This window comes from Sciurus carolinensis, chromosome 7 (assembly GCF_902686445.1).
Source record: "Sciurus carolinensis chromosome 7, mSciCar1.2, whole genome shotgun sequence".
NCBI classification, from domain to species: domain Eukaryota; kingdom Metazoa; phylum Chordata; class Mammalia; order Rodentia; family Sciuridae; genus Sciurus; species Sciurus carolinensis.
Window position 1 is genome coordinate 119278450 of NC_062219.1, and position 27604 is coordinate 119306053.

The 27604-nt window shown below is 46.1% G+C and overlaps 1 protein-coding gene across 1 annotated transcript; it reads right to left on the reverse strand.

The window, feature by feature from the left end:
• Nucleotides 1–241: 241 nt before the first annotated feature.
• Armc12 (armadillo repeat containing 12) lies at nt 242–20996 on the reverse strand. The gene is made up of 6 exons (XM_047557930.1): nt 20834–20996; nt 19926–20071; nt 18459–18593; nt 1793–1966; nt 1592–1663; nt 242–606 (listed from the first exon to the last, which is right to left on the reverse strand). Exons 1-6 carry the CDS (start codon nt 20994–20996, stop codon nt 271–273), a joined length of 1026 nt encoding a protein of 341 aa, XP_047413886.1. The 3' UTR covers nt 242–270.
• Between the last annotated feature and the right edge of the window lie 6608 nt (nt 20997–27604).

Consider the following 27604-nt stretch of genomic DNA (forward strand, 5'->3'; position numbering starts at 1 on the left):
CCAACCTGTGAACACAAGCCACAGCACCCGCCTTCTCTCAGCTTCCTGAAAGCACTGGCTCCATATTCAGATTTGAAAAGCAGCAAGAGTCAGTCTCCTAAACCTGGCAGAGCTGTGTTTTGAGAGATTTGCCCATGTTGTGCCATGCTCTGGGCAGAAGTCACACTGAACAAAATTTCTACCCAGCCTTGGAAGTCCACAGATAGAAAATCAAGTTCCAAGAAGCCCCTGAGCTTCTCTCTCATACTCATTTATTGATTCTCCTTAATTTTATTCCCCACTTTTAAAGTAGGAATGACAGGGATGGAAGGAGGTGGTGGCCCTGGTTCCCAAGTCCTGGGGACACTGCAGGCTGACTATGACCTTGCAGGCCTGGATCTGAACCTCCTCCTCAGGGTGAATGACCAGGGAAAGCAGCCGGTCTGCTAGTCGTGACTCGTCCCCAAAGAGGGCTTCATGCAGGGACTGTTCATTGTAATGCCATTTCACAGCTCGGTAGTGGGGTGCATTCTGGCCCTCACTCAGCCGCTCAGCAAACACCAGTACCTCGAACAGCAGACTTCCTGGCTGCGTGGACTGGAACAGGTTCAGGAAGTTGGAGTGCACCTGTGACATGGGAATGGAGAGAGAATGAGCAAAACCCCAGGCAAATTCTAAAATTCTTATTCTTTCATCCTATTGTCTCAATTCTCCAATATGCCTAGGTTTCAGACTCAATGGTTTAAGAATTTTTTTAGTTTTCCTTTCGTTATCATCTTCTAATTTAATTACATTGTGGTCATAAAACATGAATGATATGATAATAATATGGATTCTAGGAAATTTGTTCAGAAAAATTTTAAGGCTTAGTGTGTGGTTAATTTTCCTAATATTTTTGTGTGTGCAGTTAATAACTGTAGAGTTCTAGGTGTGTCTAATGATCTAAACTTATTTGTGTTATTCACATAAGTATATCCTTACTCACTTTAGTTTTGTATCTAGCAATTGCTGATAGAGTTGTTTAAAATCCTCTAAATCTCTCACTGTGATGGTCAACTTGTTAATTTCTCCTTAGAAATTCATGCAGTTTTGCCATATATATTTTGAGATTATGTTATTAGGTGCATACAAGTTTAGAATTACTTCATCCTTCTGCTGAACTGAATCACTGATTATTATGTAGTAACCCCTTCCTATCCCTAATGATGCTTTCTGCCATAAATCACTTTCCCCTAATATTAAAATACTTTAAAATACCTACATTGACTTTAATTTTCTGTGTTCCTCACAGAGTTTAGAAAAACCCTCAAAGGGGCTGGGAGGTAGCTCAGTGGCAAAGTATTTGCCTCCTATTCGCAAAGCCCTGGGTTCAATCCCCAGTTCCAAAAAAAGAAAAAGAAAATCTCTCAAGGGAAAATACCCTTCTCAACAGAATGGATTCTCATTCTATTGGGTGAACACAAAAGGAGGAAGTTTTTAGCACCTCTAGTGGGAGAGGCAGGAGGAGAAACAAGACAATTCGTCAGGGCTGAGTTTGTCTGGAGAGCATAATGTTTCCCTTCCTTCTACCTGAGTTGGCACCCATCAGCCCCTCTTCAGTTTCTTTTCTCACCTGGCAGTTGAGAATGTCATAGAGAAGGTCACTTTTCTGTGCCAGGTAGCTCAGCAGTCGCACGGCTTGTACCTGAGTAAAGGAAAGGGTAAAGCATGAGAAGGGAGATGACCCAGGGCCTCAGGAGGGAAGACCTAACCCTCTGCTCTTCCCTCTAGGTGCTGGCCAAGAGGGCAGGGCCTCAGTCACGTCCGCAGGCACCTGTGCCAGATTACAGTCTGACTGCAGGATTTCCATCAAGGCGGGCATCACCCGCCGCAGCTGGGGATGCACATAGTCAGGCTGCGGAAGGTTGTTGAGGAGTCTGAGGCCGGAAATGTGAAGCTCTGTGTCCCATACGGTGGAGATCAGTTCTAGCACTTTGATGGAGTGTTCCTGAAATGGGAGGGAAGAGATGGGTCTGCTTTCACCTGCTGCCTCCCACCACTATCCCAGCCTCATCTGCACGTATCACTGCTCCTACCCACGACCTCTGCACCAAACCAGTCAGTTCTCTCTAACTTGGATCCTAAACTTCATTAGCCCAACACTCCCACCTCCTTGAAATTCTTTCTTCATCTGGCTTTACTTCACTCTCCGTTCCTACTTCTTCTGCCTACCTTCTCTTCTCTAGCTATGTCACTAGCGAGATGGTCCAGACTCAGTATTCAGTACAGTCCACACGCAGATGACTTCCAGGGTCACACCTCTTGCTCAAACCCCTCCCCTGAGCTCCAGACTCCCATATCCAGCTGCCAACTCAGCTTTTCTCCCTGGATGACTAGCAGGCCTCTCCAAATTAACACCTGGCTGTCTTCCAGCTGATCAAGTCAAAATTCTGCAGTATCCTTGACCCTTTCTCTCTCACACCCCTTTTCCAATCCTTCAGAAAATTCTGTTAGTTCTACCTTCACAATCTGTCAAAAATCAAAGCCAGGAGCAGTGGTGCACACCTGTAATCCCATGGCTTGGGAAGCTGAGACAGAAGGATCTCGAGTTCAAAGCCAGCCTCAGCAAAAGCGAGGCACTAAGCAACTCAGTGAGACCCTGTCTCTAAAGAAAATACAAAATAGGCCTGGGGATGTGGCTCAGTGAGTTCAATTTGAACCTGAGTTCAATCTCCGGTACCAAAAAAAAAAAAAATCTGTCAAAAATCAAACCACTCACCACCCCCACTTATACCATCCTCTCCCAAGCCACCGTCCTCTCTCACCTGGATTCCTGCAATAGCCTCTTGTCTCCCTACTTCCATCCCCGCAGCCCTGCATCTATTTTCAGAACAGCAGGCATGTTAGACACGACTCTTCTCTCCTCAGGAGCCCCCATTTCACAAGGCACAGTGGCACATGCCTATAATCCCAGCAGTTCAGGAGGTTGAGGCAGGAGGATCGTATGTTTGAGGCTAGCCTCAGCAACTTAGCAAGTCCCAAAGCAACTCGGTGAGAACCTGTCTCTAAATAAAATATAAAAAGGGCTGGGGACGTGGCTCAGTGGCTAAGCACCCTTGGGTCCAATCCCTGCTACAAAAAAAAAAAAAAAAAAAAAAAAAGAGCTCCCATTCATTCAGGGCAAAACTAAAGTCCTCACAGCGGCATACAGTCCCACGGGATCTGCTCTTCTCTCCCCATCATTTTTTAAAATACTTTTTTAGTTGTAGATGGACACAATATCTTTATTTATTTATTTTTATATGATGCTGAGGATGGAACCCCAGTGCCTCCCATGTGCTAGGCAAGCGCTCCGCCACTGAGCCCCAGCCTCAGTCCCAGTCTCCCATTATTTCTTTTTCTTTCTTTTTTTTTTTTAATTTTAAGCAATATTTTTTGAGATCCTACCATGTGTTAGCTATCGGGTTATTTATTTATTTATTTATTTTTATTTATTTTTATTGTAAACAAATGGTATACATGTTGTTTCTGTTTGTACATGGAGTAACAGCATACCATTTGCATATTCATACATTTACATAGAGTAATGATGTTTGATTCATTCCGTTATTTTTTCCTTCCCCCCAACCCCTCCCACCCCTCTTTTCCCTCTATACAGTCCCTCCTTCCTCCATCCTTGCCCCCCTCCCACCCCCCATTATGTGTCATCATCGCTTATCAGTGAGATCATTCGCCTTTTAGATTTTTGAGATTGGCTTATCTCACTTAGCATGATATTCTCCAATTTCTGCAAATGCCATAATTTTATTATTCTTTATAGCTGAGTAATATTCCATTGTATATATATGCCAGTTTCTTTATCCATTCATCAATTGAAGGGCATCTAGGTTGGTTCCACAATCTGGCTATGGTGAATTGAGCAGCTATGAACATTGACGTGGCTGTATCTCTGTAGTATGCTGATTTTAAGTCCTTTGGGTATAGGCCAAGGAGTGGGATAGCTGGGTCAAATGGTGGGTCCATTCCAAGTTTTCTAAGGAGTCTCCACACTGCTTTCCAGAGTGACTGCACTAATTTGCAGCCCCACCAGCAATGTATGAGTGTACCTTTTTCCCCACATCCTCTCTAACACCTATTGTTGCTTGTATTCTTGATAATCACCATTCTAATTGGGGTGAGATGGAATCTTATTGTAGTTTGGATTTGCATTTCTCTTATTACTAAAGATGGTGAACATTTTCCCATATGTTTGTTGATTGCTTGTAGATCTTCTTCTGTGAAGTGTCTGTTCATTTCCTTAGCCCATTTGTTGATTGGGTTATTTGTATTCTTGGTGTAGAGTTTTTTGAGTTCTTTATATATTCTGGAAATTAGTGCTCTATCTGAAGTATGAGTGGCAAAGATACTCTCCCACTCTGTAGGCTCTCTCTTCACATTGCTGATAGTTTCCTTTGCTGAGAGAAAACTATTTAGTTTGAATCTATCCCAGTTGTTGATTCTTGCTTTTATTTCTTGTGCTATGGGAGTCCTGTTAAGGAAGTCTGATCCTAAGCCAACAAGGTGAAGATTTGGACCTACTTTTTCTTCTATAAGATGCAGAGTCTCTGGTCTGATTTCAAGGTCCTTGATCCATTGTGAGTTGATTTTTGCACAGGGTGAGAGATAGGGGTTTAGTTTCATTCTGTTGCATATGGATTTCCAGTTTTCCCAGCACCATTTGTTGAAGAGGCTATCTTTTCTCCATTGCATATTTGTGGCACCTTTGTCTAGTATGAGAAAATTGTATTTATTTGGGTTTGTGTCCATGTTCTCTATTCTGTACCATTGATCTACGTGTCTATTTTGGTGCCAATACCATGCTGTTTTTGTTACTATTGCTTTGTAGTATAGTTGAAGTTCTGGTATTGTGATACCCCCTGCCATTTTTTCTTTGACCTCCTCTTGGGTTCCTCCTTTGCTCCGTTTCCCCCATGGCTAATGACCTCTTAACTATTCCTTGGACATGCCTGGTACACACCTGTCTAAGGGTGGTTGCAGACTCTGTTCCCTCTGCTTTCCCCCCAACCACTCAGAACTCACACTCCTTCAAGACTCTGCTTAGGTGTCACCTCCTCAGGGAGGCCTTCCCTAACCAGCCCTGCCCCCCGCCCCGCTCCCTCTTTATGTTTCTCCGCGTTATCACAGGTAACACTCTTCTTATTTTTAAATAATTCCAAGTTGTTTATAATTAATAAATCTTTATTTTGAGATAATTATAAATTCACAAAAAGTTGCAAAAACTGTAGAGAGGACCCCTGTGCTCTTCACAGTTTCCCTCCAGTTACATCTCAACCGACTCTAGTGCCGCGTAAAACTAGGAAATTGGTATTGGCATAAGGTGTACGCCTAGTTCTGTGTCACCGTATCACAGGAACAGATCTGTGATGGCCACTGGGGTCCATGGATGGTCCCATCAGAACTGTCCTGTCACCACAACCCCCTCCCTCATGGGGCCACCGTCACCCACTTTCCCAGTCCAAACCTGGCAAACGCTACTCTGTTTTCCATCTCCATAACTATTTTGAGATTGGCTCTCTTTCATTCAGTATAATGCCCCAAGTTGTTTGTATCAATATTTCATTCCTTGGTTGTTATCAAGAATACAAGCAACAATAGGTGTTGGCAAGGATGTGGGGGAAAAGGCACACTCACACATTGCTGGTGGGACTGAAAACTGGTGCAGCCACTCTGGAAAGCAGTATGGAGATTCCTCAGAAAACTTGGAATAGAACCACCATTTGACCCAGCTACCCCACTCCTTGGTTTATACCCAAAGGTCTTAAAATCAGCATACTACAGTGATGTAGCCACATCAATGATTACAGCAGCTCAATTCGCAATAACCAGATTGTGGAACCAACCTAGATGTCCTTAACAGATGAATGGATAAAGAAACTGTGATACATATACACAATGGAATATTGCTCAGCCTTAAAGAAGAATGAAATTATGGCATTTGCAGGTGAATGGATGGAACTGGAGAAGATCATACTAAGTGAAATAAGCCAATCCCAAATAACCAAAGGCCAAATGTTTCTCTGATAAGTGGATGCTGATCCATAGTGGGGAATGGGTAGGGAAGAATGAAGAAATTTTGGGTCGTACAGAGGGGAGTGAGGGGAGGAATTGGGTGGGTGAAGATGGGAAGGACCATAGATTGAGACAGACAGTATTACCCCATATACATGTATGAAAAAAAATTTTTTTTAAAAAATAGTTATCGCTGTCAAAAAAAAAGTTAATGAAGAAGATTGACTTAGGGGAGATCCAAGATGGTGGACTAGAGGGAGGCTGCCTTCCTTGTTGCTCCATAACTCGAGTTTCAAGTAGAGGATATCTGTTTCTCTGTGAGGCAGTCTTTGCTGCTTATCAATCCTCTGCTGTTTACCCCATTTGTCCACTGCGATCACCTGCAGTTTGCCAGCGTATAGACACCTTTTTGAGTGCAGATTGTTCACTGTCAGGCACCTATCATCCACCATTTGCCTGTATGCCTGCCTCTTGCCTGCCCATCACCTGCCTTTCACTTACTCTACACCCATTGCCTGCAGACTGCCAATGAATTGACAGCTACCTGCTGTTGCCTGGAAGTTCACTGTCACAGTACCAACAGGTTTGGTCACACGTGGCTGCTGCCATTTTGAGACAACAGCCAGGACCTGAAGGAACCCCCGGCCAGACTGACCGAGCCCCGTCTCCAGGACCCCTCAGCCTGACCAACCACACCCTGCCTCCAGGATCCCTAGACCACCCACACCCCGAGCTGCCGCTCCTCCTTTGCCAACACATTTGGAATCCAGTGTGACCATCTTGGATTATCCTGGAAGTGGAAGCTTCCATCTTTAGGTGGGGCAAATCTCATCCTGAGACGCCTGCTGGAGACTGGAAGCTCATTGTCAGGTACCTCTCATGCATCAGGCTACTGAAGACTGGGAGGTTTGAATACTATATGACTGTTGTAGTGCAGATTTTTTTTTCCTTTTTGAAATTTTTTAAGTGTTTATTTCTTTACTTTTCTTGCTCTATTTTCCTTTTGTTTACCTGTTTCCTCAGAGTCTTTCTCCCTCTTCTCATACTAACAACCAACTGCTTTTGATTACACTTTCACTCTTTCTACAATCTAGAACTTCTATATACTCTTTTCCTATCCCATTAACAGCTACATCCTATACCCCTCCCCATCTTCTTTGTCCTCCATTAGAAACTGCAGGCCTTATTGCAAATCTATTTGTTATACTGTAGATAATAATTGAACTCATCCTCTCTGTTTATTATGACAATATTGTTAATGTTGTCATAGGGGCTATTGGTTTAGGGCTGCATATAAATAGCCCCTGCTAATATTGATCTCCCCCTTAAAGAAGAGGGTTTGGAAACCTATAGGGTCACTATAAGCCTATGAGGGGAAAACTGCAATGCCCCAGATCTGCACTGCTAGAGGGGAAGATACATGAACAACATGAAAAAACAAGGGAAGAAAATGTTCCAAACAAACCTAGATTCTATATTAATAGAATCTAGTGACAGCATGGTAGAAGAAATGTCAGAAAAGGAGTTCAGATTATACATAACTAAAATGATTTGTGAAGCAAAGGATGAGATCAGATAGCAAATGCAGGCAATGAATGATCACTCCAATAAGCAGTTGAAAGAGCAACTGCAGGAAGCAAAATATCATTTCAACAAAGAGATAGAGATTTTCAAAAAACCAAACAGGAATCCTTGAAATGAAGGAAACACTAAACCAAATAAAAAACTCAATGGAAATCATCACCAAAAGACTAGACCACTTGGAAGACAGAACCTCAGACAATGAAGACAAAAATTTAATCTTGAAAATAAAGTTGCCCAAACAGAGAAGATGGTAAGAAATCATGAACAGAATGTCCAAGAACTAAGGGACATCGTGAAAAGCCCAAATTTAAGATTTATCGGGATTGAGGAAGGCACAGAGATACAAACCAAAGGAATAAACAACCTATTCAATGAAATAATATCAGAAAATGTCCCAAGCCTGAAGAATGAAATGGAAAATCAAATACAAAAGGCTTACAGAACACCAAATGCACAAAATCACAATAGATCCACACCAAGGCACATTATAATGAAAATGCTTAACATTCAAGATAAAGATAGGATTTTGAAGACTTTGAGAGAAAAGCATCAGATTACATATAGGGGGAAACCAATATGGATATCAGTGGATTTTTTAGTCCAGACCCTAAAAGCTAGAAGGGCCTGGAACAACATATTTCAAACTCTGAAAGAACATGGTTGCCAATCAAGAATCCTATACCCAGCAAAACTAACCTTCAGATTTGAAGATGAAATAAAATCCTTCCATGATAAACAAAGGTTAAAAGAATTTACAAGTAGGAAGCCTGCGCTACAGAATATTCTCAACAAAATATTCCATAAGAAGGAAATGAAAAACAACAATGTAGGTCAGCAAAGGGAGGAACTACCTTAAAGGAGAAACCAATCAAAGGAGAAACCAAAAATAAACCCAAATGACTGGGAATACGAATCATATCTCAATAATAACTCTGAATGTTAATGGCCTAAACTCATCAATCAAAAGACATAGACTGGCAGAATGAATTAAAAAGAAAGATCCAACAATATGCTGCCTGCAAGAGACTCATCTCATAGAAAGAGATACACACAGACTAATGGTGAAAGGATGGGAAAAAACCTACCACGCATACAGACTCAGTAAAAAAGTGGGGGTTTCCATCCTTAGATCAGATAAAGTGAACTTCAATCAAAGTTAGTCAGAAGGGATAAAGAACAACATTTCATACTGCTTAAGGGAACCATAAATCAGGAAGACTAACAATTGTAAATATTTATGCCCCAAATAATGGTGCATCCATGTACATCAAACAAATCCTTCTCAATTCCAGGAACCAAATAGAGCACAACACAAAAATTCTTGGTGACTTTAACACACCACTGTCACCACTGGACAGATCTTCCAAACAAAAACTAAACGAAGAAACCATAGAACTCAATAACACAATCAATAACTTTTACTTAACAGACATATATAGAATATTCCATCCATCAACGAGCGAATTCACTTTCTTCTCAGCAGCACATAGATCCTTCTCGAAAATACATCATATGTTATGACACAAAGTAGCCCTTAGTAAATGCAAAAAAAACAGAGATACTACCTTGTATTCCATCAGATCATAATGGAATGAAATTAGAAATCAAAAACAAAATAAAAACCAGAAACTACTCCAACACCTGGAGACTAAATAATATGCTATTGAATGAAACATGGATAATAGAAAACATCAGGGAGGAGATAAAAAATTTCTTAGAGGTCAATGAGAATGACAATACAACATATCAAAATCTCTGGGACACTATGAAAGCAGTACTAAGAGGAAAATTCACTGCATGGAGTGCATTCAAGAAAAGAATAAAAAGTCAACAACTAAATGACCTAACATTACATCTCAAAGCCCTAGAAAAAGAACAGATCAACACCAAAATTAGTAGAAGACAGGAAATAATTAAAATCAGAGCTGTAATCAATGAAATTGAAACAAAAGAAACAATTCAAAAAACTGACCAAACAAAAGGTGGTTCTTTGAAAAAGTAAACACAATAGATAAACCCTTAGCCACACTAACAAAGAGAAGGAAAGAGAAAACTCAAATTACTAAAATTTGTGATGAAAAAGGAAGTATCACAACAGGCACCACTGAAATACATAACATAATGAGAAGCTACTTTGATAATCTATACTCCAACAAAATAGAAAATCTTGAAGACATCCACAAATTTCTAGGGACATATGATCCTCCCAAACTGAACCAGGAGGATATACACAATTTAAACAGATCAATTTCAAGCAATGAAATAGAGGAAGTCATTAAAAGCCTACCAACCAAGAAAAGCCCAGGACCAGATGGATTCTCAGCTGAGTTCTACAAGACCTTCGAAGAAGAACTCATTTCAATATTCCTCAAAGTATTCCAGGAAATAGAAAAGGAGGGAACCCTTCCAAACTCATTCTATGATGCTAGTATCACTATGATACCAAAACCAGACAAAGACACATCAAGGAAAGAAAATTTTAGACTGATATTTCTAATGAATATAGATGCAAAAATCCTTAACAAAATTCTGGCAAATCACATACAAAAACGTATTAAGAAGATAGTGCACCATGATCAAGTGAGTTTCATCCCGGGAATGCAAGGTTGGTTCAACATCCGGAAAGCAATAAATGTAATTCATCACATCAATAGACTTAAGGTTAAGAATCACATGATTATTTCAATAGATGCAGAGAGTGTTCGACAAAATACAACACTCCTTCATGCTCAAAACCCTAAAAAAATAGGGATAGTAGGAACATACCTCATCATCGTGAAGCCTATTTATGCTAAACCCACAGCCAATATCATTCTTAAGGGAGAAAAACTGAAAGCATTCCTTTTAAAAACTGGAACAAGACAGGAATGCCCTTTTTTACCACTTCTGTTCAACATTGTCCTTGAAATACTAGTCAGAGCAATTAGACAGACCAAAGAAATTAAAGGGATCCGAATAGGAAAAGAACTCAAGCTGTCACTATTTGTTGATGACATGATTCTATAATTTTTTTTGACATAAGAGGATTTTATTAAGCAAACAGAGTGTCTCCCTGCAGGGTAAGAGAGAAAATGAGAGGAAAAGAGAAAGGGTGTGTGAGCAGGAGAGAGAGAAATGGAGGCAACAGCATGAAAGCAAGGAGGAGAGGGAGAAGCATGAAAGTAAGGAGAGGAGAAGAGAGAGAGAAAATGGCGAGGAGCTATCCTTAAGCAGTCAAATTCTACAGGTTAATGGGACCAATAATGGAGAAGGATACTTGCAAGCTGACCGATGAACCAATAGGACCTAGGATGTTCACAGACTGACAAGTAATTGGGAGGCAGGGAAATGACTGCAGTGGAAATGGCAGGGGAGCAGCTTTATATTATATTCCTCCTTTTTTATTTTTAAAAGAAGATCTTTTGTTCTCCAGTTCTTTCCCACCTTATCTCTCCTTCCTGCCTACATAACTAGGCCTGGTTTTGCAGGCGAGATGTAAAAAGTCCATTCTCCCAGGGGCAGTCTTCAACTTCCAGAGGCAGATGGTTTTCATGGACTTCATTTCCTCGATTTGACTGATCCCCTATTTCTACACTAACTGCCTGTCCCCAATTCTGGCTTCATTCCACCCCCCGCACCACCCCACCCAGTTTTAGGAACTCCTTTACTGCTGTAGGGAAAGGGGGCCAATGACCGCTCTGGCTTCTTCGAGCTGGAAGGGGGCAGCGTGGGGCAAGTAGTTTGGAGTTCCCTTTTTTAGAAATCAGGTCAATCGAGGGGTCCATGGTAGACGTCTGGCTATGGAAGAGCAGGTTGTAAAGGCATCTGGGGGTGGGTGCTTCAATCTGAAGTCCGGTGATGGATGCAGATCATCCGGGTGAATGGAAAGTGAGGCTGTGTCCGGGGGACACTGGGCATCAGATGGGGTTCCACTTGCTTAAGAGGCAGTGGAAGAGCCCATCCGAGTCATGGCACCAGTGTAAGAACCCAGAAAGCACTCCAGACACGGGAACTCACGTAAGAGGATTTATTAAGCAAACAGAGTGTCTCCCTGCAGGGTAAGAGAAAATGAGAGGAAAAGAGAAACGGTGTACAGGTAGGAGAGAGAGAAATGGAGGCGACAGCATGAAAGCAAGGAGGAGAAAGAGAAGCATGAAAGTCAGGAGAGGAGAAGAGAGAACATGATTCTATATTTAGAGGATCCAAAAAACTCCACCAGAAAACATCTAGACCTAATAAGTGAATTCAGCAAAATAGCAGGATATAAAATCAACACACATAAATATAAAGCATTTTTAATCATAAGTGATGAAACATCTAAAAGGGAAATGAGGAAAACAACTCCATTCGCCTCAAAAAAATAAAATACTTGGGAATCAATCTAACCAAAGAGATGAAAGACCTCTACAATGAGAACTACAGAACATTAAAGAAAGAAATTGAAGAAGAACTTAGAAGATGGAAAGATCTCCTGTGTTCTTGGATAGGCAGAATTAATATTATCAAAATGGCCATACTTCCAAAGGCGCTATACAGATTTAACACAATTCCAATTAAAATCCCAATAACATTTCTCATAGAAATAGAGAAAGCAATCATGAAATTCATCTGGAAGAACAAAAGACCCAGAATAGCCAAAGTAATCCTGGGTAGAAAGAGTGATGCAGGAGGTATCACAATACCATGCCTTAAACTCCACTATAGAGCAATAGTAACAAAAATGGCATGGTATTGGCACCAAAATAGACAGGTTAGATCAATGGTACAGAATAGAAGACACAGAGACAAAACCACATAAGTACAGTAGTCTCATACTAGACAAAGGTGCCAAAAACTTACAATGGAGAAAAGATAGCCTCTTCAACAAATGGTTCTGGGAAAACTGGAAATCCATATGCAGTAAAATGAAATTAAACCCCTATCTCTCACCCTGCACAAAACACAACTCAAAATGGATCAAGGATCTAGGAATTAAACCTGAGACCCTTCACCAAATAGAAGAAAAAGTAGGCCCAAATCTCCATCACGTTGGCTTAGGATCAGACTTCCTTAACGAGACCCTCATGGCACAAGAAATAAAAGCAAGAACCAATAAATGGGGTGGATTCAAACTAAAAAGCATTTTCTCAGCAAAGGAAATAATCAATAATGTGAAAAGAGAACCTACAGAGTGGGAGAAAATCTTTTCCACACACACTTCAGACAGAGCACTCATCTCCAAAGTTTATAAAGATCTTAAAAAACTTTACATCAAAATTCAAAGAACCCAATCAACAAATTGGTTAAGGAACTGAGTAGACACTTCACAGAAGAAGATATACAGGTGATCAACAAATATATGAAAAAGTGCTCATCATCCCTAGTAATTAGAGAAATGCAAATTAAAATCACCCTAAGAAGGGCTGGGGACATGGCTCAGTTGGCAGAGTGCTTGTCTTGCATGCACAAGGCCCTGGGTTCAATCCCCAGCACCAAAAAATAAAATTAAATAAATAAATAAATAAATAAAATCACCCTAAGATTTCATCTCACTCCAATTAGAATGGCTATTATCAAGAACACAAGCAATAATAAGTGTTGGCGTGGATGTGGGGAAAGAGGCACACTCATACATTGCTGGGTGAAGTGGCAAATTGGTGCAGCCACTCTGGAAAGCAGTATGGAGATTCCTCAGAAAGTTTGGAATGGAACCACGACTTGACCCAGCTATCCCACTCCTCAGTGTATACCCAAAGGACTTAAAATCAGCATATTACAGTGATGCAGCCACATCAATGTTCATAGCAGCTCAATTCAAAATAGCTAGATTGTGGAACCAACCTAGTTGCCCTTCAATTGATGAATAGATAAAGAAACTGTGGTATATATCCACAATGGAATATTGCTCAGCCTTAAAGAAGAATGAAATTATGGTATTTGCTGGTAAGTGGATGAAGTTGGAAAATATCATGCTAAGTGAAATAGGCCAAGCCCAAAAAACCAAAAGTTGAATATTTTCTCTGATAAGTGGATGGCGATACATAAGGAGCAGGGATGGTGAGGGGGGAAGAGAAGAATGAAGGAACTTTGGATGGTGTAGAGGAAAATGGGGTGGGAGAGGGTGGGGGAAGGAAAGACAGTAGAATGAAACAGTATTACCCTATGTATATGAATGATTACATGAATGGTGTGAATCTACATTGTGTACAACCATAGAAATGAAAAGTTGTAGTTGTTCCCCATTTGTGTATAATGAATCAAAATGCAGTCTGTAAAAATAAAAATAATTAATTAAAAAAAGTTAATGAAAAAAATAAAATTTAAAAAAAATTATTCCTTTTCATTACTGAGTAGTATTCCACAGTATGGATGAATCAGTTCGTTTAGTCATTTACCTACTGAAAGACATTTAATTGCTTCTAGTTTAGGGATATTACAAATAAAGCTGCCATGGATAACTGTGTATAGGCTTTTGTGCAGATGTAAGTTTTCATTCCTCTAGGATATAAGCTTAGGAATGTAACTAGTCATTGAAAAAATGTACATTTCTCTCTTTTTCAGTACTGGACTGATCCCAGGAATGCTTTACCCTCAAGCTACCTCCCCAGTCCTTTTTATTTTTTACTTTGAGACAGGATCTCCCTGAGTTGCTGAGGATGGCCTCAAACTTGAGATTCTCTTGCCTCAGCCTCCTGAGTCACTGGGATTACAGGCAAGGGCCACCACCCTGGTGCCTATTTCATTTTACATTCCTACCAGCAACACATGAGAAATCCAGTTTCTTTATATCTGTACCATCATTTGAAATTGTCACTAATCTTGATCTTATTTTCTTAAAAAATTTTTAGATGTCGACAGACCTTTATTTAATTTTTATTTTTGTGTGCTGCTGAGGACGGAACCCAGCGCCTCAGATGTGCTAGGCCAGCGCTCTACCCCAGCCACAGCCCAGCCCCCACCACGGTCTTAATTTGCATTTCTCTAGTGGCTAGTGTTATGGTCTAGATATGAGCTGTCTGTCCTCCAAAAGCTCATGTGTTAGTGCAAGAAATTTCAGAGGTGAGGCGATTTGGTTCTGAGAGCCTTATCTAATCGGTGCATCCCCCCCATATGGATTAACTGAGAGGTAACTGGGCAGGCAGGGTGGCTGGAGGAGGGGGTCACAGGGCGGCCTTTGGGGTGTGCATTCCGTCCGTGGCGCGTGGTGCTCTCTCTGCTTCCTCCCTGTTGCCACATCCCAAGCTGCTTTCATCCTCCACCGTCTTCCACCGTGACCTACTGCCTCACCTTGGGCCTAGAACAACAGTCACCATGGATGGACTGAGACCTCCGAAACTGTGAGCCTCAAGTAAACTTCTCTCAGCTGGTCGTGTTGGGTATTTTGTTTACAGCAACAAAAAAAGCTGACTCAAAGTCTTTCCGCGCGCGGATCTGCAACCCCTACCTCCCTTCAATGACTCTGCCTTTGTATCTTTTGTACATTTTCTAGCTGGATTCGCGTTCTTTTATTGAGTTTTGAGAGCCCTTTATATAATATAGACGAGTCCTTTGTCAGATACGTGGTTTGCCAGTATTTTCTCCCAGTCTGCCAGCTGTCTTTTCCTCTATTTGATGGGCCTTTCATGGAGCAAATGTTTCGTTTTTTAATTTTATTTTATTGAAGTCTGACTTGCCAATTTTTTTCTCCTATAGATGGTGCTTTTGGCCTCACAGATTCTTCACGCTGAGGACCTGGAAGATTTCCTCCTTTAAAACTGCGCCACCACCCAGCTTCCCCCTCCCCCCTCTTTTTTATGTCCCCCACAGCCGTCCCACAAGAAGCACTCTGTGTTTGACTTGTCTGTTGGAATATAAGGACAGGGACCTTTCCTACTCGGTCCACCGCTTTCTCTCCAGCAGTGCCTTGGAACAAAGTAAGGGCTTTGTGGAATGAAAAAAGAGATCTGGGTTCTGAAACGCAAGACGCTTGGACGGAGGGGTGCCACCAAGAGGGGTGGCCCCAGGCACTGAGGCTGAGCCCTGTAGGAGGGATGGAGAACCCTGAAGTGGAAGCGGGAATTCCCTCTGCAGCCTGCTCTTCCTGCCCCCACCCTCCCGGTCTGCTGAGACCTGAAGGGCCGGTAGCGGTGAGAAGGTCCGGGGCAGGCTTTCAGGAAGAGGGACCAGCAGGTGCCAGGGCCAGGGAGTGGGAAACGCGGGATATGGAGCCCATCACCAACGGTGCACCTTATGCTGCGAGCGAGGAAGACCAAAGAGTGGGCTGACTGGATGGAACCATCTGGAAGGGCGGTGACTCAGAATGCGGGGTGAGTTCCATATTGCAAGTGTGGGATTGGAGGGCCAGGAGAGCGTCCAAGTGGGCGTGTCCAGTAGCAGCTGGCCACCGGGAAGCATCCGGGCGCCCGCAGGCTGCAGGGCCACAGGAGAACACAGCCGGATGGAAAGTGAGACCGGGAATAACTATACTTTCTCCCGGAGAGAGGAGAGGAGTCAAGACTTCAGAATACAGGTGCCGGGGAAGGAGGAAGAGGCCGGCCCACCTGCCCAGGCCCTCCTGAGGACCTGTGAGAAGCAAAGCTCTTCTGCTGAACTGTACTCCAGGCTTGGGGCCCCAAAGTATCTGCTTTCAACCAGATGATTCTGATATGCTTGAGGATCAACGTCAGAGAAACCAAGAGGACTGACCGAGGAAGGAGAGGCAGCCAGAAAGCAGAGACCTAGTTCTCCCCCTCCAAAAAGTTTGATGCAAATAATTAACAGGTGTGAAATTATCAAATGTTGATGAGGTTAAAACACAACAGGGGGCGGGGGGAAGGAAAGATAATAGAATGAGACAAACATCATTACCCTATGTACATGTATGATTACACAAACGGAGTGACTCTCCTTCATGCACAAGCAGAGACAGGAAAGTTGTACCCCATTTGTGTACAATGAATCAAAATGTTAAAAAAACACAACAGGGACGCCTGGTGGGGCTAGCGGAGGTGCACTTTTATACAACCCTTCTGGAAAAGTTGGACACAGCTTCTGAACAAGCCCTTCCACCCCTGCATATACACCTAGAGAAACACTCCCAGGGATGCAAAGGAGGGGGCATCAGCAGGCTCATGACAAGCAGGGGTGCAAACACCTGAGAAGAATGCAGATGCCCACCAGTGGGCAAATAGTAAGTAAGGTATTCATAAAACAGAATACTACACAGCAGAGAAAAGGGAAACAAAGGACAGGGGTATGGTTCAGTGGTAGAACCCTTGCCTGGCATGCATGAGGCACTGAGTTCAATTCCCAGCTCTGAAAAAAAGAAAAAGAAAGAGGAAACACAGTTTCCCACTACCAAAAGAGGGAAACAGGGTTGCCCAATGAGGATAACCTTTTCAATGTTTGTTGGCGGGGGGAACAGAAGCACACACACCACATACTTCCACGTACATAAAGCTTAACAACATCCCAAGCTATGTTTTACCAATTTCTCTACCTTGCTCTGCAGGCAGATATGCAGGGCTATATGCACGTGTGGTAAAACTACAAGAAAATCAGGAAATTGATAAAATGCAGGACCACGGTGGCTCAGCTGAGAAGTGGCAGAGTGGGAGAGTGCCTTGGTGGTCATGTTCTAATTCCTGGCCTTGGTCTGCTGGGTCTGGTATGTTTCATTGTTCGTTCTTTCTTTCTTTCTTTCTTTCTTTCTTTCTTTCTTTCTTTCTTTCTTTCTTTCTTTCCTTCCTTCCTTCCTTCCTTCTTTCTTTCTTTTTTTTGAGATAGGGTCTCGTTAAATTGCTTAGAGCTTGCTAAATTACTGAGGTGGGCCTCAAACTTGCAATCCTCCTGCCTCAGTCTCCAAGCCGCTGGGATTACAGGCATGTGCCACCACTCCTGGAGCTATTATCATTCTTTTTATCTTATCCATAAATCTTTGTAAGTTTTAAATATTTGATTTAATTTATTTTTAACTTGAGAGAGAGAGAGAGAGAGAGAGAGAGACCTTTTGCTAGAGGGAGAGTTGAAGGTGAAAGGAGAGGAGGTTTGGTTTTGTTTTCTAAGATGGGAAGGATGGGAGCTCATTGCCTCTGCCTCCATCCCTGAGTCCGTAGTTCTCTTCGGGATGGGGGCTGGTTACCATAAAGAACAGGTTTAGTCACCTGAGATTTCCAGCCCCACACTGAGTTCCAGGCTTGGAGGTTGAGTTCAACTGCCAATGGCCAACGAGGAATCAATCACGACCACATAATGAACCTCCAGCAAAACTGCTAACTGATGGGGTTCAGAGAGCTTCCCAGATGCTGAATTTACTGTGGGCTGGGGTGGGGGTGGGGCTGCCCAGAGAGGACAAGGAGCCCCTCCCGATCCCACGCCCTGCCTTATTTCTCCTTTATTTGGCTTTTCCAGAGTTGTGCGTTTCATAATAAACTGGTCAGTGTAAATACCATCCCTGAGTGCTGCAGGTCATTTCTGCAAATTTTCAAGCATGAAAGAAAAGGGGATTGTGGGAAATTCCAAATTTATAGCCAGTTGTTCAGAAATCAAGACTTTGGACAGGCATGTAGTCTTGTGAGGCTGAGCCCTTAATTTGTGGAGTCTTCGCTAATTTTGCATCGTGTCAGAATTTAATTGAATTGTGGGATACCCAGCTGGCGAGTGGAGAATTGGGTGGTGTCAAAGAATCGCATGGGGCATTCTGCTACTGGTAGTTCAGAGATACCACTAGTGCCTTGGTTCGGTTTCATCCTGAGATAGGAAGGTTCTACTAACCTGCCGAGAATCTGATCACTCTTCCCCACTTATTTCTGGGATACAAACTCAGACCCAGACAAACCTCTGGAACGTGACCCTTTATCTCATGCCAATTAAAGGACCATGGGCATCTCCCTGCTGACCCCTGGGCTCACCTGGATCTTAAGCCTGAATTTCCTGATGCCAGAGAAAGCTTTAAGAGTGTTCAGAGCTTGAATCTTGACACTGGTGTCCTTGTCATCCAACATGTCACCCACCAGCTTGATGTCATCGTTAGTACAAGCAGAGGCCTGGAGTGTGTGGGGAAAGATGCAAGAGGCAGGAGAAGCAGGTGTCCTGGGCCCTTGCCCCCCATGTCACCAAACGCCCCCTAGCATGCCCTTCCCACAATCAGTCAGAGACAGATCCCAAGATGCAGTCTGGCAGGTCAAAGGGTAGGGATGAGTATGACCCCAGGCTGGCTGCCTAGGGTAGGAGTGTGACCCCAGGGGCCAGGTTGCCTAGGGTAGGAGGAGTGTGACCCCAGGGGCCAGGCGGCCTAGGGTAGGAGAAGTGTGACCCCAGGTCAGGCTGCCTAGGGTAGGAGGAGTGTGACCCCAGGTCAGGCTGCCTGGGTAGGAGGAGTATGAACCTAGGTCAGGCTGCCTGGGTAGGAGGAGTGTGAACCCAGGGGTCAGGCTGCCTAGGGTAGGAGGAGTGTGACCCCAGGTCAGGCTGCCTGGGTAGGAGGAGTATGAACCTAGGTCAGGCTGCCTGGGTAGGAGGAGTGTGAACCCAGGGGTCAGGCTGCCTAGGGTAGGAGGAGTGTGAACCCAGGTCAGGCTGCCTGGGTAGGAGGAGTGTGAACCCAGGGGCCAGGCTGCCTGGGTAGGAGGAGTGTGAACCTAGGTCAGGCTGCCTGGGTAGGAGGAGTGTGAACCCAGGGGTCAGGCTGCCTGGGTAGGAGGAGTGTGACCCCAGGGGTCAGGCTGCCTAGGGTAGGAGGAGTGTGACCCCAGGTCAGGCTGCCTGGGTAGGAGGAGTGTGAACCCAGGGGTCAGGCTGCCTGGGTAGGAGGAGTGTGACCCCAGGGGTCAGGCTGCCTAGGGTAGGAGGAGTGTGACCCCAGGTCAGGCTGCCTGGGTAGGAGGAGTGTGAACCCAGGGGTCAGGCTGCCTGGGTAGGAGGAGTGTGACCCCAGGGGTCAGGCTGCCTAGGGTAGGAGGAGTGTGACCCCAGGTCAAGCTGCCTGAGTAGGAGGAGTGTGAACCCAGGGGTCAGGCTGCCTGGGTAGGAGGAGTGTGACCCCAGGGGTCAGGCTGCCTAGGGTAGGAGGAGTGTGACCCCAGGGGTCAGGCTGCCTAGGGTAGGAGGAGTGTGACCCCAGGGGCCAGGCTGCCTAGGGTAGGAGGAGTGTGACCCCAGGGGCCAGGCTGCCTAGGGTAGGAGGAGTGTGACCCCAGGTCAGGCTGCCTGAGTAGGAGGAGTGTGAACCCAGGGGTCAGGCTGCCTGGGTAGGAGGAGTGTGACCCCAGGTCAGGCTGCCTGGGTAGGAGGAGTGTGAACCCAGGGGTCAGGCTGCCTAGGGCAGGAGCAGTGGACCCCAGCCAGCTGCCTAGGAGGGGCGCCGCCCGTTCCCTCACCTCGGCCTCCAGCAAGTACACGCAGCGCGTGATGCTGTGCAGGATCATGCTCTTGGTATACTCGTCCTGCTTGCACTCCAGAGAGTTGAGGAGTCTTCGGAGCTCACCTGAGTCCCGCCCATGGCGCTCTCGCTCGATGGCCAGTCCTAGACAGTCACCCCGCCCAGTTCAGAATGTGAACTCAGAAGTAATGAAAGAATGGGCTGGGACACAGGGGAGAAGGACCTGGGCACACGGCTGGCTGTCTGGCTCTTCAGAAGAGCCTTCTTGCTATATGCAGGACTACCATGCACTACCAGTTGAACAGGGTGTGTACTGCACAAGGGCACCCTGCCTCATGTACAGTCTATATCATTATGTCATATATTTGTGTATTTACTATCTCAGTTGTTTGGCATGGGACAGTAACAAGTAGTGATTCATTGTAATCAACGTGTGGCAACTGTATTCCAGTATGTGGCAATTAAGGGATCTCACAGAAAGTGCCTCTTTTCTGACTTTGCACAAAAGTACCATGTAGGCTAGTGGAAACTCTGGGCATGTAGGTTCCCAATTTTCCCTTTCCTTGAAGTCTCAAGTTCCTCGACAAGAGAGGGATGGGGAGAGTTGCTGACGTCAAGTTTCCAAGAAGCATACACCTGGAAGCCATCGTGAAGGTAGGATTTGGAAACCTGCCAGATTAATCCTGGGGATCCACCTGGGTGAGATCTACTACCCAAGAGTCTCCAAACTAGCATCTCTAGCAGGGGCTGCCCTAGGGTGCTGCAGGGCTCCTGAGGAAAATGGAGAAGAGAAAGAGGAAGGAGAGAGGAACTTGAAGGAGTCACCTTTGGGCCTTCCTACAGGGGAGGCCTCAGAAGCAGGTGCCTCCTGGGGCCGAGCCCTCTCCCCAGGGACTGGACACTCACGGGCGATGCAGATGGGTGAATTGGAGCAGAGAGGTGGTTGGCATTTTAGGCCGGCCCTGATGGCCTTGTAGAGCAGGTAGAGGGCCCCAGCACCTGTGGCCAGGCCCACTACACTTTTGCGGATGTCCAGTTGCCCCAGGTACCGGGGGATGCTCTTGCCCATATCTTTAACACTGCCTTGTACCCGGGTGGGAGCTATGCCCTAGACACCTGGGAAAGGCCTTCCGGAACCAGAACTCTGGCAGGGCCAGGAACCAGGGTACCAGAATTGAAACCTAGGCAACAAAAGAAAATAGAGAGATAATGGGATGGAGGGGGTAGTTGGGAAGTGGGGCAACCAGGGGTGCTTGAAAGGAGAGAGAAGGTTCAGCCCTCGAGGCAGCAGAGTGAAGCTGGAGGCTCTGTGGGTATAAAAAGGCAGGGGCCAGATGGGCGCAGCTCAGTGGTAGAGCACTAAGCTAGCACGTCAGGCCCTGGGTTCCGTGCCCAGCATCGGAAAGGAAAGAAGGATGGGAGGGAGGGAGGGAGGGAAGGAAGAGAGGAGAAAGTAAAGGAAAATAAAAAAGGAAAGGAAGAAAAAAGAAAAGAAAAGAAAAACAAGCAGGCAGGGCAGATGGGTTCTTCCAATCTCCTTTTCTTGAGGGAAGCCAGGCTGGAGGGACCCAGCAGGTAGCTCCAGGGGCTGCCCTTCCTTCCACTAGAGGGCAGCAGACACCCACTTCTGGCGGGGGCCTTTGGGCATTTCTGGGAGTCTGGGATGTGCCCACTGACTCCCTCCTTCAGCTTCCTAGCCTTCCGGTCTTTGATTTCTCTACCACAGATCTACCCCTGGACCTTGGTGCATTTCTCCAGGCAGGGCTCCCTTGCCCCTCTGGAAGGTTAAACGAAGTGGACACCCTATCAAGCTTTGCAGGCGTGAGGTAAATCCATCCTTTTCAGCTTCTGCAGGTGGCCCTGGAGTCTGTCTGATGGAAAGCTCCTGAGGACAGTTGTCTCTGCATTCCAGAACCCAGCACAGACTTCGGCACTTGGCAGGTACTTGTCATGTCCCCTCATTCTTTGAGGGTTTGGGGGCAGGACAATGACAGAGAGTCAGGAAAGTGGAGCTCCAGGCCCATCTAAACTGAGTGACCCTGAGGGAAAAGGAATGGCCCTTTCCTGGGTCTGTTTCTGCACTTAAAACCCAAGGGGATCCAGATCTTCCATTCTAAAACTCCAGGATTAAAATGGGGGTAGGTCTGTGCCTTAGCCATGAAGGGTGGTGGCGCACCCCTGCACACCCTCCTCATAGGTGGGATGAGGCTTGAGACCTGTAATCAGAAAGTGCTACCACCCCAGAGTATGGGCGCCATCTTAGAGGCTTCGATCTCTACCACTAGGATGGGCCATGTGCAAACAGACCATTCCCTTCTCTCCGTCAGTCTCCCTACACCTCTGGCCTGCCTCTCTGGTACAGAACAGGGAGATGACAACTTCCCAGTTAGGGTCAGACCCAAAGCCAGTGTCAAGCATGGTTGTACCAGAACAGGGTTTCACCCACTTGGTCCCAGGAGAGCTGGGACAGAACGCTGTGGGTCCTGAGCTGCCCTTGGGTAGGCAGGGGAGTGGGAAAGAGCATTTGAAGGCTGGCAGTGGGTCAGGTGTGGCCACTCAGAACTTCTGCCCACTATGTCCATCCTAGGCTGCAGGCAGGAAACAGGCCACACGTCAGCAGTCATCTCTTCCTCTCCTCTCTTATATCCCCAGCCCTCCTCTCGGGTCATTCCTAGCACTTAGCCCCATGGGGGTGACTACATGGACTGCAAGGATGGGTGAGCAGAGGCCCAGGGCTGTGGAGCTCCCATAGTACCCTATCACCTCCAGGCAGGAAATAGCTGCTTGAGCAGCGACTGTCATTTTGGGTTCCAAGGCTCCGTGGGTAGACCTGGGTAGACCTCAGAGCAAGGTTCCTGCTCTGCCCACAGCTGCTGCCCCTCAAATGTTACGGAGCCGATTCGGCAGCCCTCAGATTTGTCATCTGTTCTTTCAAGACCTCCCAAGAGAGTTCTTTCTGGGCTGTAACCTGATTCCCTCCTGCCACACTCGTTTCTTCTGGTTCTGCCCTCAAATGATTCAGAGGGAGCAGAGGCAGAGTCATACCCGGGGTGACATTTTCACTAGTCCCCAGTACAATGAAAAAAATAAAAGACAGAGGAGCATCTGTTAGTCAGTGTAAAGTCAATGACTCCTTTCTTGGGGATGACTGGTAGATTTTTGTTGTTATTTTGTTTCAGAGATGGGGGCTTGCTGTATGGCCTAGGCTGGTCTAAAATGTGTGACCTCAAGAGGCCCTCGGCCTCAAGCCTCCTGAGTAGCTGGGACCACGGGTGCCCAGCAGGAGTGACTGTTTTGATTCAGACAGTGTTCCTTCTTTAAGGATAATTAATAACATATTTTCTTTAATGAAATGGTGATAATAGTTGGTAGATGTTTTATTTTTTATTTTTTTATTTTTTGGTACCGAGGTTGAACCCAGGGGCACTTAATCACAGAGCCACATCCCCAGACCCTTTTTTATATTTTATGTAGAGACAGGGTCTTGCTAAGTTGCTGAGGCTGGCTTTGAACTCACCATCCTCCTGCCTCAGCCTCCTGAGTTGCTGGGATTACCGGCCTGTGCCACCACGCCCCATGGCAGGCATGTTTAAATGTTCTTAGGGAATGATTAAAAGCTGCAACTCCTGGGAACTTGGCTTCATTTATTTTCTTGTCTTGTTTTCCATCACATCAAGAATGTCACATCTGGAATGGGGGGTCAGAAAGAAGTCTAAGGTCAACATACACAGAGGCAGTCATGAGCTCCTTACCCACCCTCACCAAGAAAAGGACACAGGCTGCCCTGGCTTGCACCTCTGTGCCATTGGTACCAGCTCTTCACCTCCAGGGCTGATGTTCTCAAGTGTTCTGTGCCGCTTGGTGTAGGGGATGGGACTTCCAGGGTACAAAACCAGTTCAGCCACAGAGGTAGCTCTGTGATCTTTGTGCCTCATTTTCTCCACCTGTAAAACGGGACTAATCCTACCTACTTCATGGGCTTGTTTGTGAGGATTAAGTAAAGTACTTGGAACACTGCCCTGCACACAGAGTTCAACCAATAATAATTATGAGGTTTCACCTTGACAAAATGTTTGAGCGTGGTAAGGCAGACAGCACGCCTGAAAAAGGACACTATTCACCCCTCCACTGACACTCGCCCTGGTAGCCTTAAGGCTGATCAGTCTCAACTCCTAAAAGTCAATTAACTACCTTGAGTGACTTCGGAGTCCTCTTTAAAGTCCCCTGAAGTCCCTAATTTAGGAGAGGTATCCCCCAGTTCATTCCCCTGAGCTACTTTGTTCCTAAACCATCCAACCCTAAGGCTACTGCCTCATTCTCTTCACGGATGCTCTGGCAATCCTCCTAGATTAGAATGCTCCAGATGCTATTGGGGGGCCTATTATGAAAGAGTCCTAGGTCAATACCGAGAGTGACCTTTTACCTGGCAGCGACCCAGCACTTGTGCACTTAAAAGCTGAGAGAAGATGGGTCTCCACACTCCAATGAAAAACCCTTTGGAGTCCGACCGCCCTGGGTTCAAATCCCAGCAGTGTGGCATTTAGACATATCCCATCATCTGAGTCTCAGTTTCCTCCTCCAGAATAATTCACTATCTGGAAGTGCTGCTGTCAGGACCGACCGAGGGAACCTGCAGCTCCTCTCGGTGCACAGTCGACGCTCAACATCCCCAGCTTCCCTGCACAAAATCGTGAGATAAAAGGCTGCGGGCCTGGATGCCACTCTCTGAGACCATCCCCTCCCCGGCTAAAGCTTACCCCGGCCCAGGAACTAGAGTGCAGAGTCGAAGAACTCCGGGTAGTCCCTTACTCCGGCGAAGGCGTGGAGACCCAGAGAAAACGGCAAAAGCAGCGGGTGGGGGCCGCGCCCCCAGAGGAGGGCCGGTGGGGGCGGAGACCGCGCCTCCTCCACCCCGGGCCTCCCCCCACCTCACTCTCCCTCCCCGGACTCCCTCCTCCCCCGAGCGCATCCGGCGGCGGGCACAGGATGTTCTTTCGCTCCCGTCCTCCCCCTCCCCGCCCCCGCTCTCACTTTCTCTTCGCTCCCCTCCTCCACTCCCGCCGCGCCCGGCGCCGGCACCTTGCTTAACTCCTTCTCTCCCGGGCTCTCGAGTGTCCGCGCGCCGGGTAGCAGTCCCACCTTCCCCCCGCGCGTAGCAGGCCCAGCAACGCTGAGCTGAGCGCCTGGCCCCTCTCAGGCTCCTCCGGCCAGTCCTGGGTGAAAGGTAGAAAGGCCTCCAAGGACAGGGGCCGGCACTCCCCGGACCCCACGCTAGCTCGCCAGGGTTAGGTGGGATGCGCGCCCCGAGCTAGTGGCTGGTCCGAAGGGTCCGCGGAGTGTGCGGAGAGGGTCCAAGGACTCCAAGCCCATTCTCCCCCCAGGATTCGATAAGCCGAGGCCAAGGGCTGCTGAAGAGGATGGAGAGAGGCCACGCCCCTCGAGTTACGTCACTGCTCCCAAGGCAACCCCAGCAGGCTAGAGGGCAGACCTTAGGGAATCTAGGTTGTGGGACAGGGTGGGGTTGCGGGTGGAGGTGGGGGCGCGGCAGGGGCGGGCTTTTCAATCTTTGCAGCCCCGCTCGGTGATGTCCGAGAAACTAAGACAGGCACAGCTATTTTTTCTCTCATTCATTCAACAAACATGCTTGGTGCGACGCTTAGGCACTGGGATATCGCGCTCCATCCGAATCCTGCCCTCACCGATTATGGTGGCCGCGCATCCCAGGCTATGTCCCTGGAACGGGTGTAATTATTAATAATGTCCCTTTTCACGTGCAAAGTATCTCTGAATGGGTAAGGGTTAAGGAAGGTTTGGTCCCCCAATTAAGGGAAGGCTCCAACCGTGCTGAGAAAGAAGGAAGACAAACTATTGTATGCTCACCATTCAACAGTCACTTTCCTGGCACTTTATAGTCTCTCTGTGAGTTCTTTCCCTCATTCTGCAGGGCAGGTATTCCTAGTGGCCTTTACAGATGAAGAAACTCGCTCAGAGAGATCCTATCCAAGGCCCAGCAGTCGTGCTAGAACAAGGATCCTGACCCAACTCTGTGAGCCTGAGTGCCCTACCTCCTGCTCCTTTCTTAAAATAAATAGATGATACACAATAAACAAAGGATACTTGTCCCTTTCATAAAGGCGTTTATAACCTATGGAGGAAAGGGCTGAACATATCACAGGACAGAATTAAAGCAATAAAATATAGAAGACTGCTCATAAGGTTCAGAGAGAAGCTGAAGCTGATGACAAACCAATCAAAATGGTGTGGGAGATGGATTTTGAGTTTCAATAGGTGGGATCACTTGGGGGGGCCGGTGAGAGAGATGTGGTACCGAGAAACAGAAAGACTAGGAAAATCAGACCAGGGACCCAGAGTGAAGTGGGCTAGACTCTCTCAATGGTAAGATCCCTCTGTAAACCTCAAAGCCACTGGTTGTGTGTGGCCCTCTCCTTTCTGCCTTCTGCTCTCCTCTGTGGCTTTGTCTCTCACAGGAGCAGACACTCCCAGTCAGCAGCTGCACCCATTCTACTTCAAACCCAAGGTCTTTTCTTGCATGTGGTATTTGGCACAAATTCCCTGACATGAATTTGGATGTCAGCTTCTCCTTTTCCTAGCCCCCTCTGAAGATTTGGGGGCAATGAAAAATAGGACCTGAGTTCACCTCAGGAAGCCAATAGGAAATAGGGAATGGGGAGATCAAGTCAGGAGAGAGAGGTAGAGGGATGAGAAGGTGGAATGAGTAAATGAATTAATCACTTGAGAAGTATTTGCTGTCCTCTTGTTGTACAGCAGGCACTGTGCTAGACTCAGTGATCTGGAAAGGTCATGAATGAATCTGGGTCCCTTCATATGGCACAAATAGCAGCTGGCACACCTGGTGTGCTTGGCTGAGGAGTCTAAGCTGATAACGCACACAATAAATGGTGTTTGAGGAAGATTATTCCAGCAGGGTGTGTAGGAGTAAGGAACAACCTGGGTCAGAAAGACTGGTCCTTTGGATCAAAGGTAGAATCTATAGGGCTGCAGAGGAAAGAGTGAATGAGAAAAGTAGTGACTAAACAATGCATTTTTAAATAACAGCCACAAAAGGAAGACTAGCAGAATCTGGTAACAGATCAGCTATAGGATGGCAAAGGAGAGAAAGCAGTTAAATATTAACCCAACTTTGGACTGGGGTTGTGGCTCAGTGGTAGAGCACTTGCCTAGCATGTGTGAGGCACTGGATTCGATTCTCAGCACCACATACAAACAAAGGTTAATCAACAACTAATAAAAATATTTTTTAAAAAATTAACCCACCTTCATAGTGATTTTTGGGAACTAAAAGTGTCACAGGGGTCAATGATGAGGAGGAGTTGGCACAAGGGACCTGAGTGAGTTCAGTCACTTTTAGGATGTTAGGCAGGTGACCTGTATGTGACTGGACTTGGAGATGGTGATAGGCTTTGGGCAGTAACTCCTTCCTGGCTTCAGAGCAATCCCTGACCTAGGATGCATGGACAGATTTCATGCATCAAGTTGAAGTTTGGAGTAGATGACAGCAAAGCTGCCTCCCTTCTGGGGGGTTTTGTGGGGGCTGGCTGGGTGACAAGCATGTGTGGGAAGTGTGTTGTATGTATTGGAAGGTGGTCCATATGGCCCAGGAACATGTTGGCATCCATCTCTTGATCTCTGGCTACA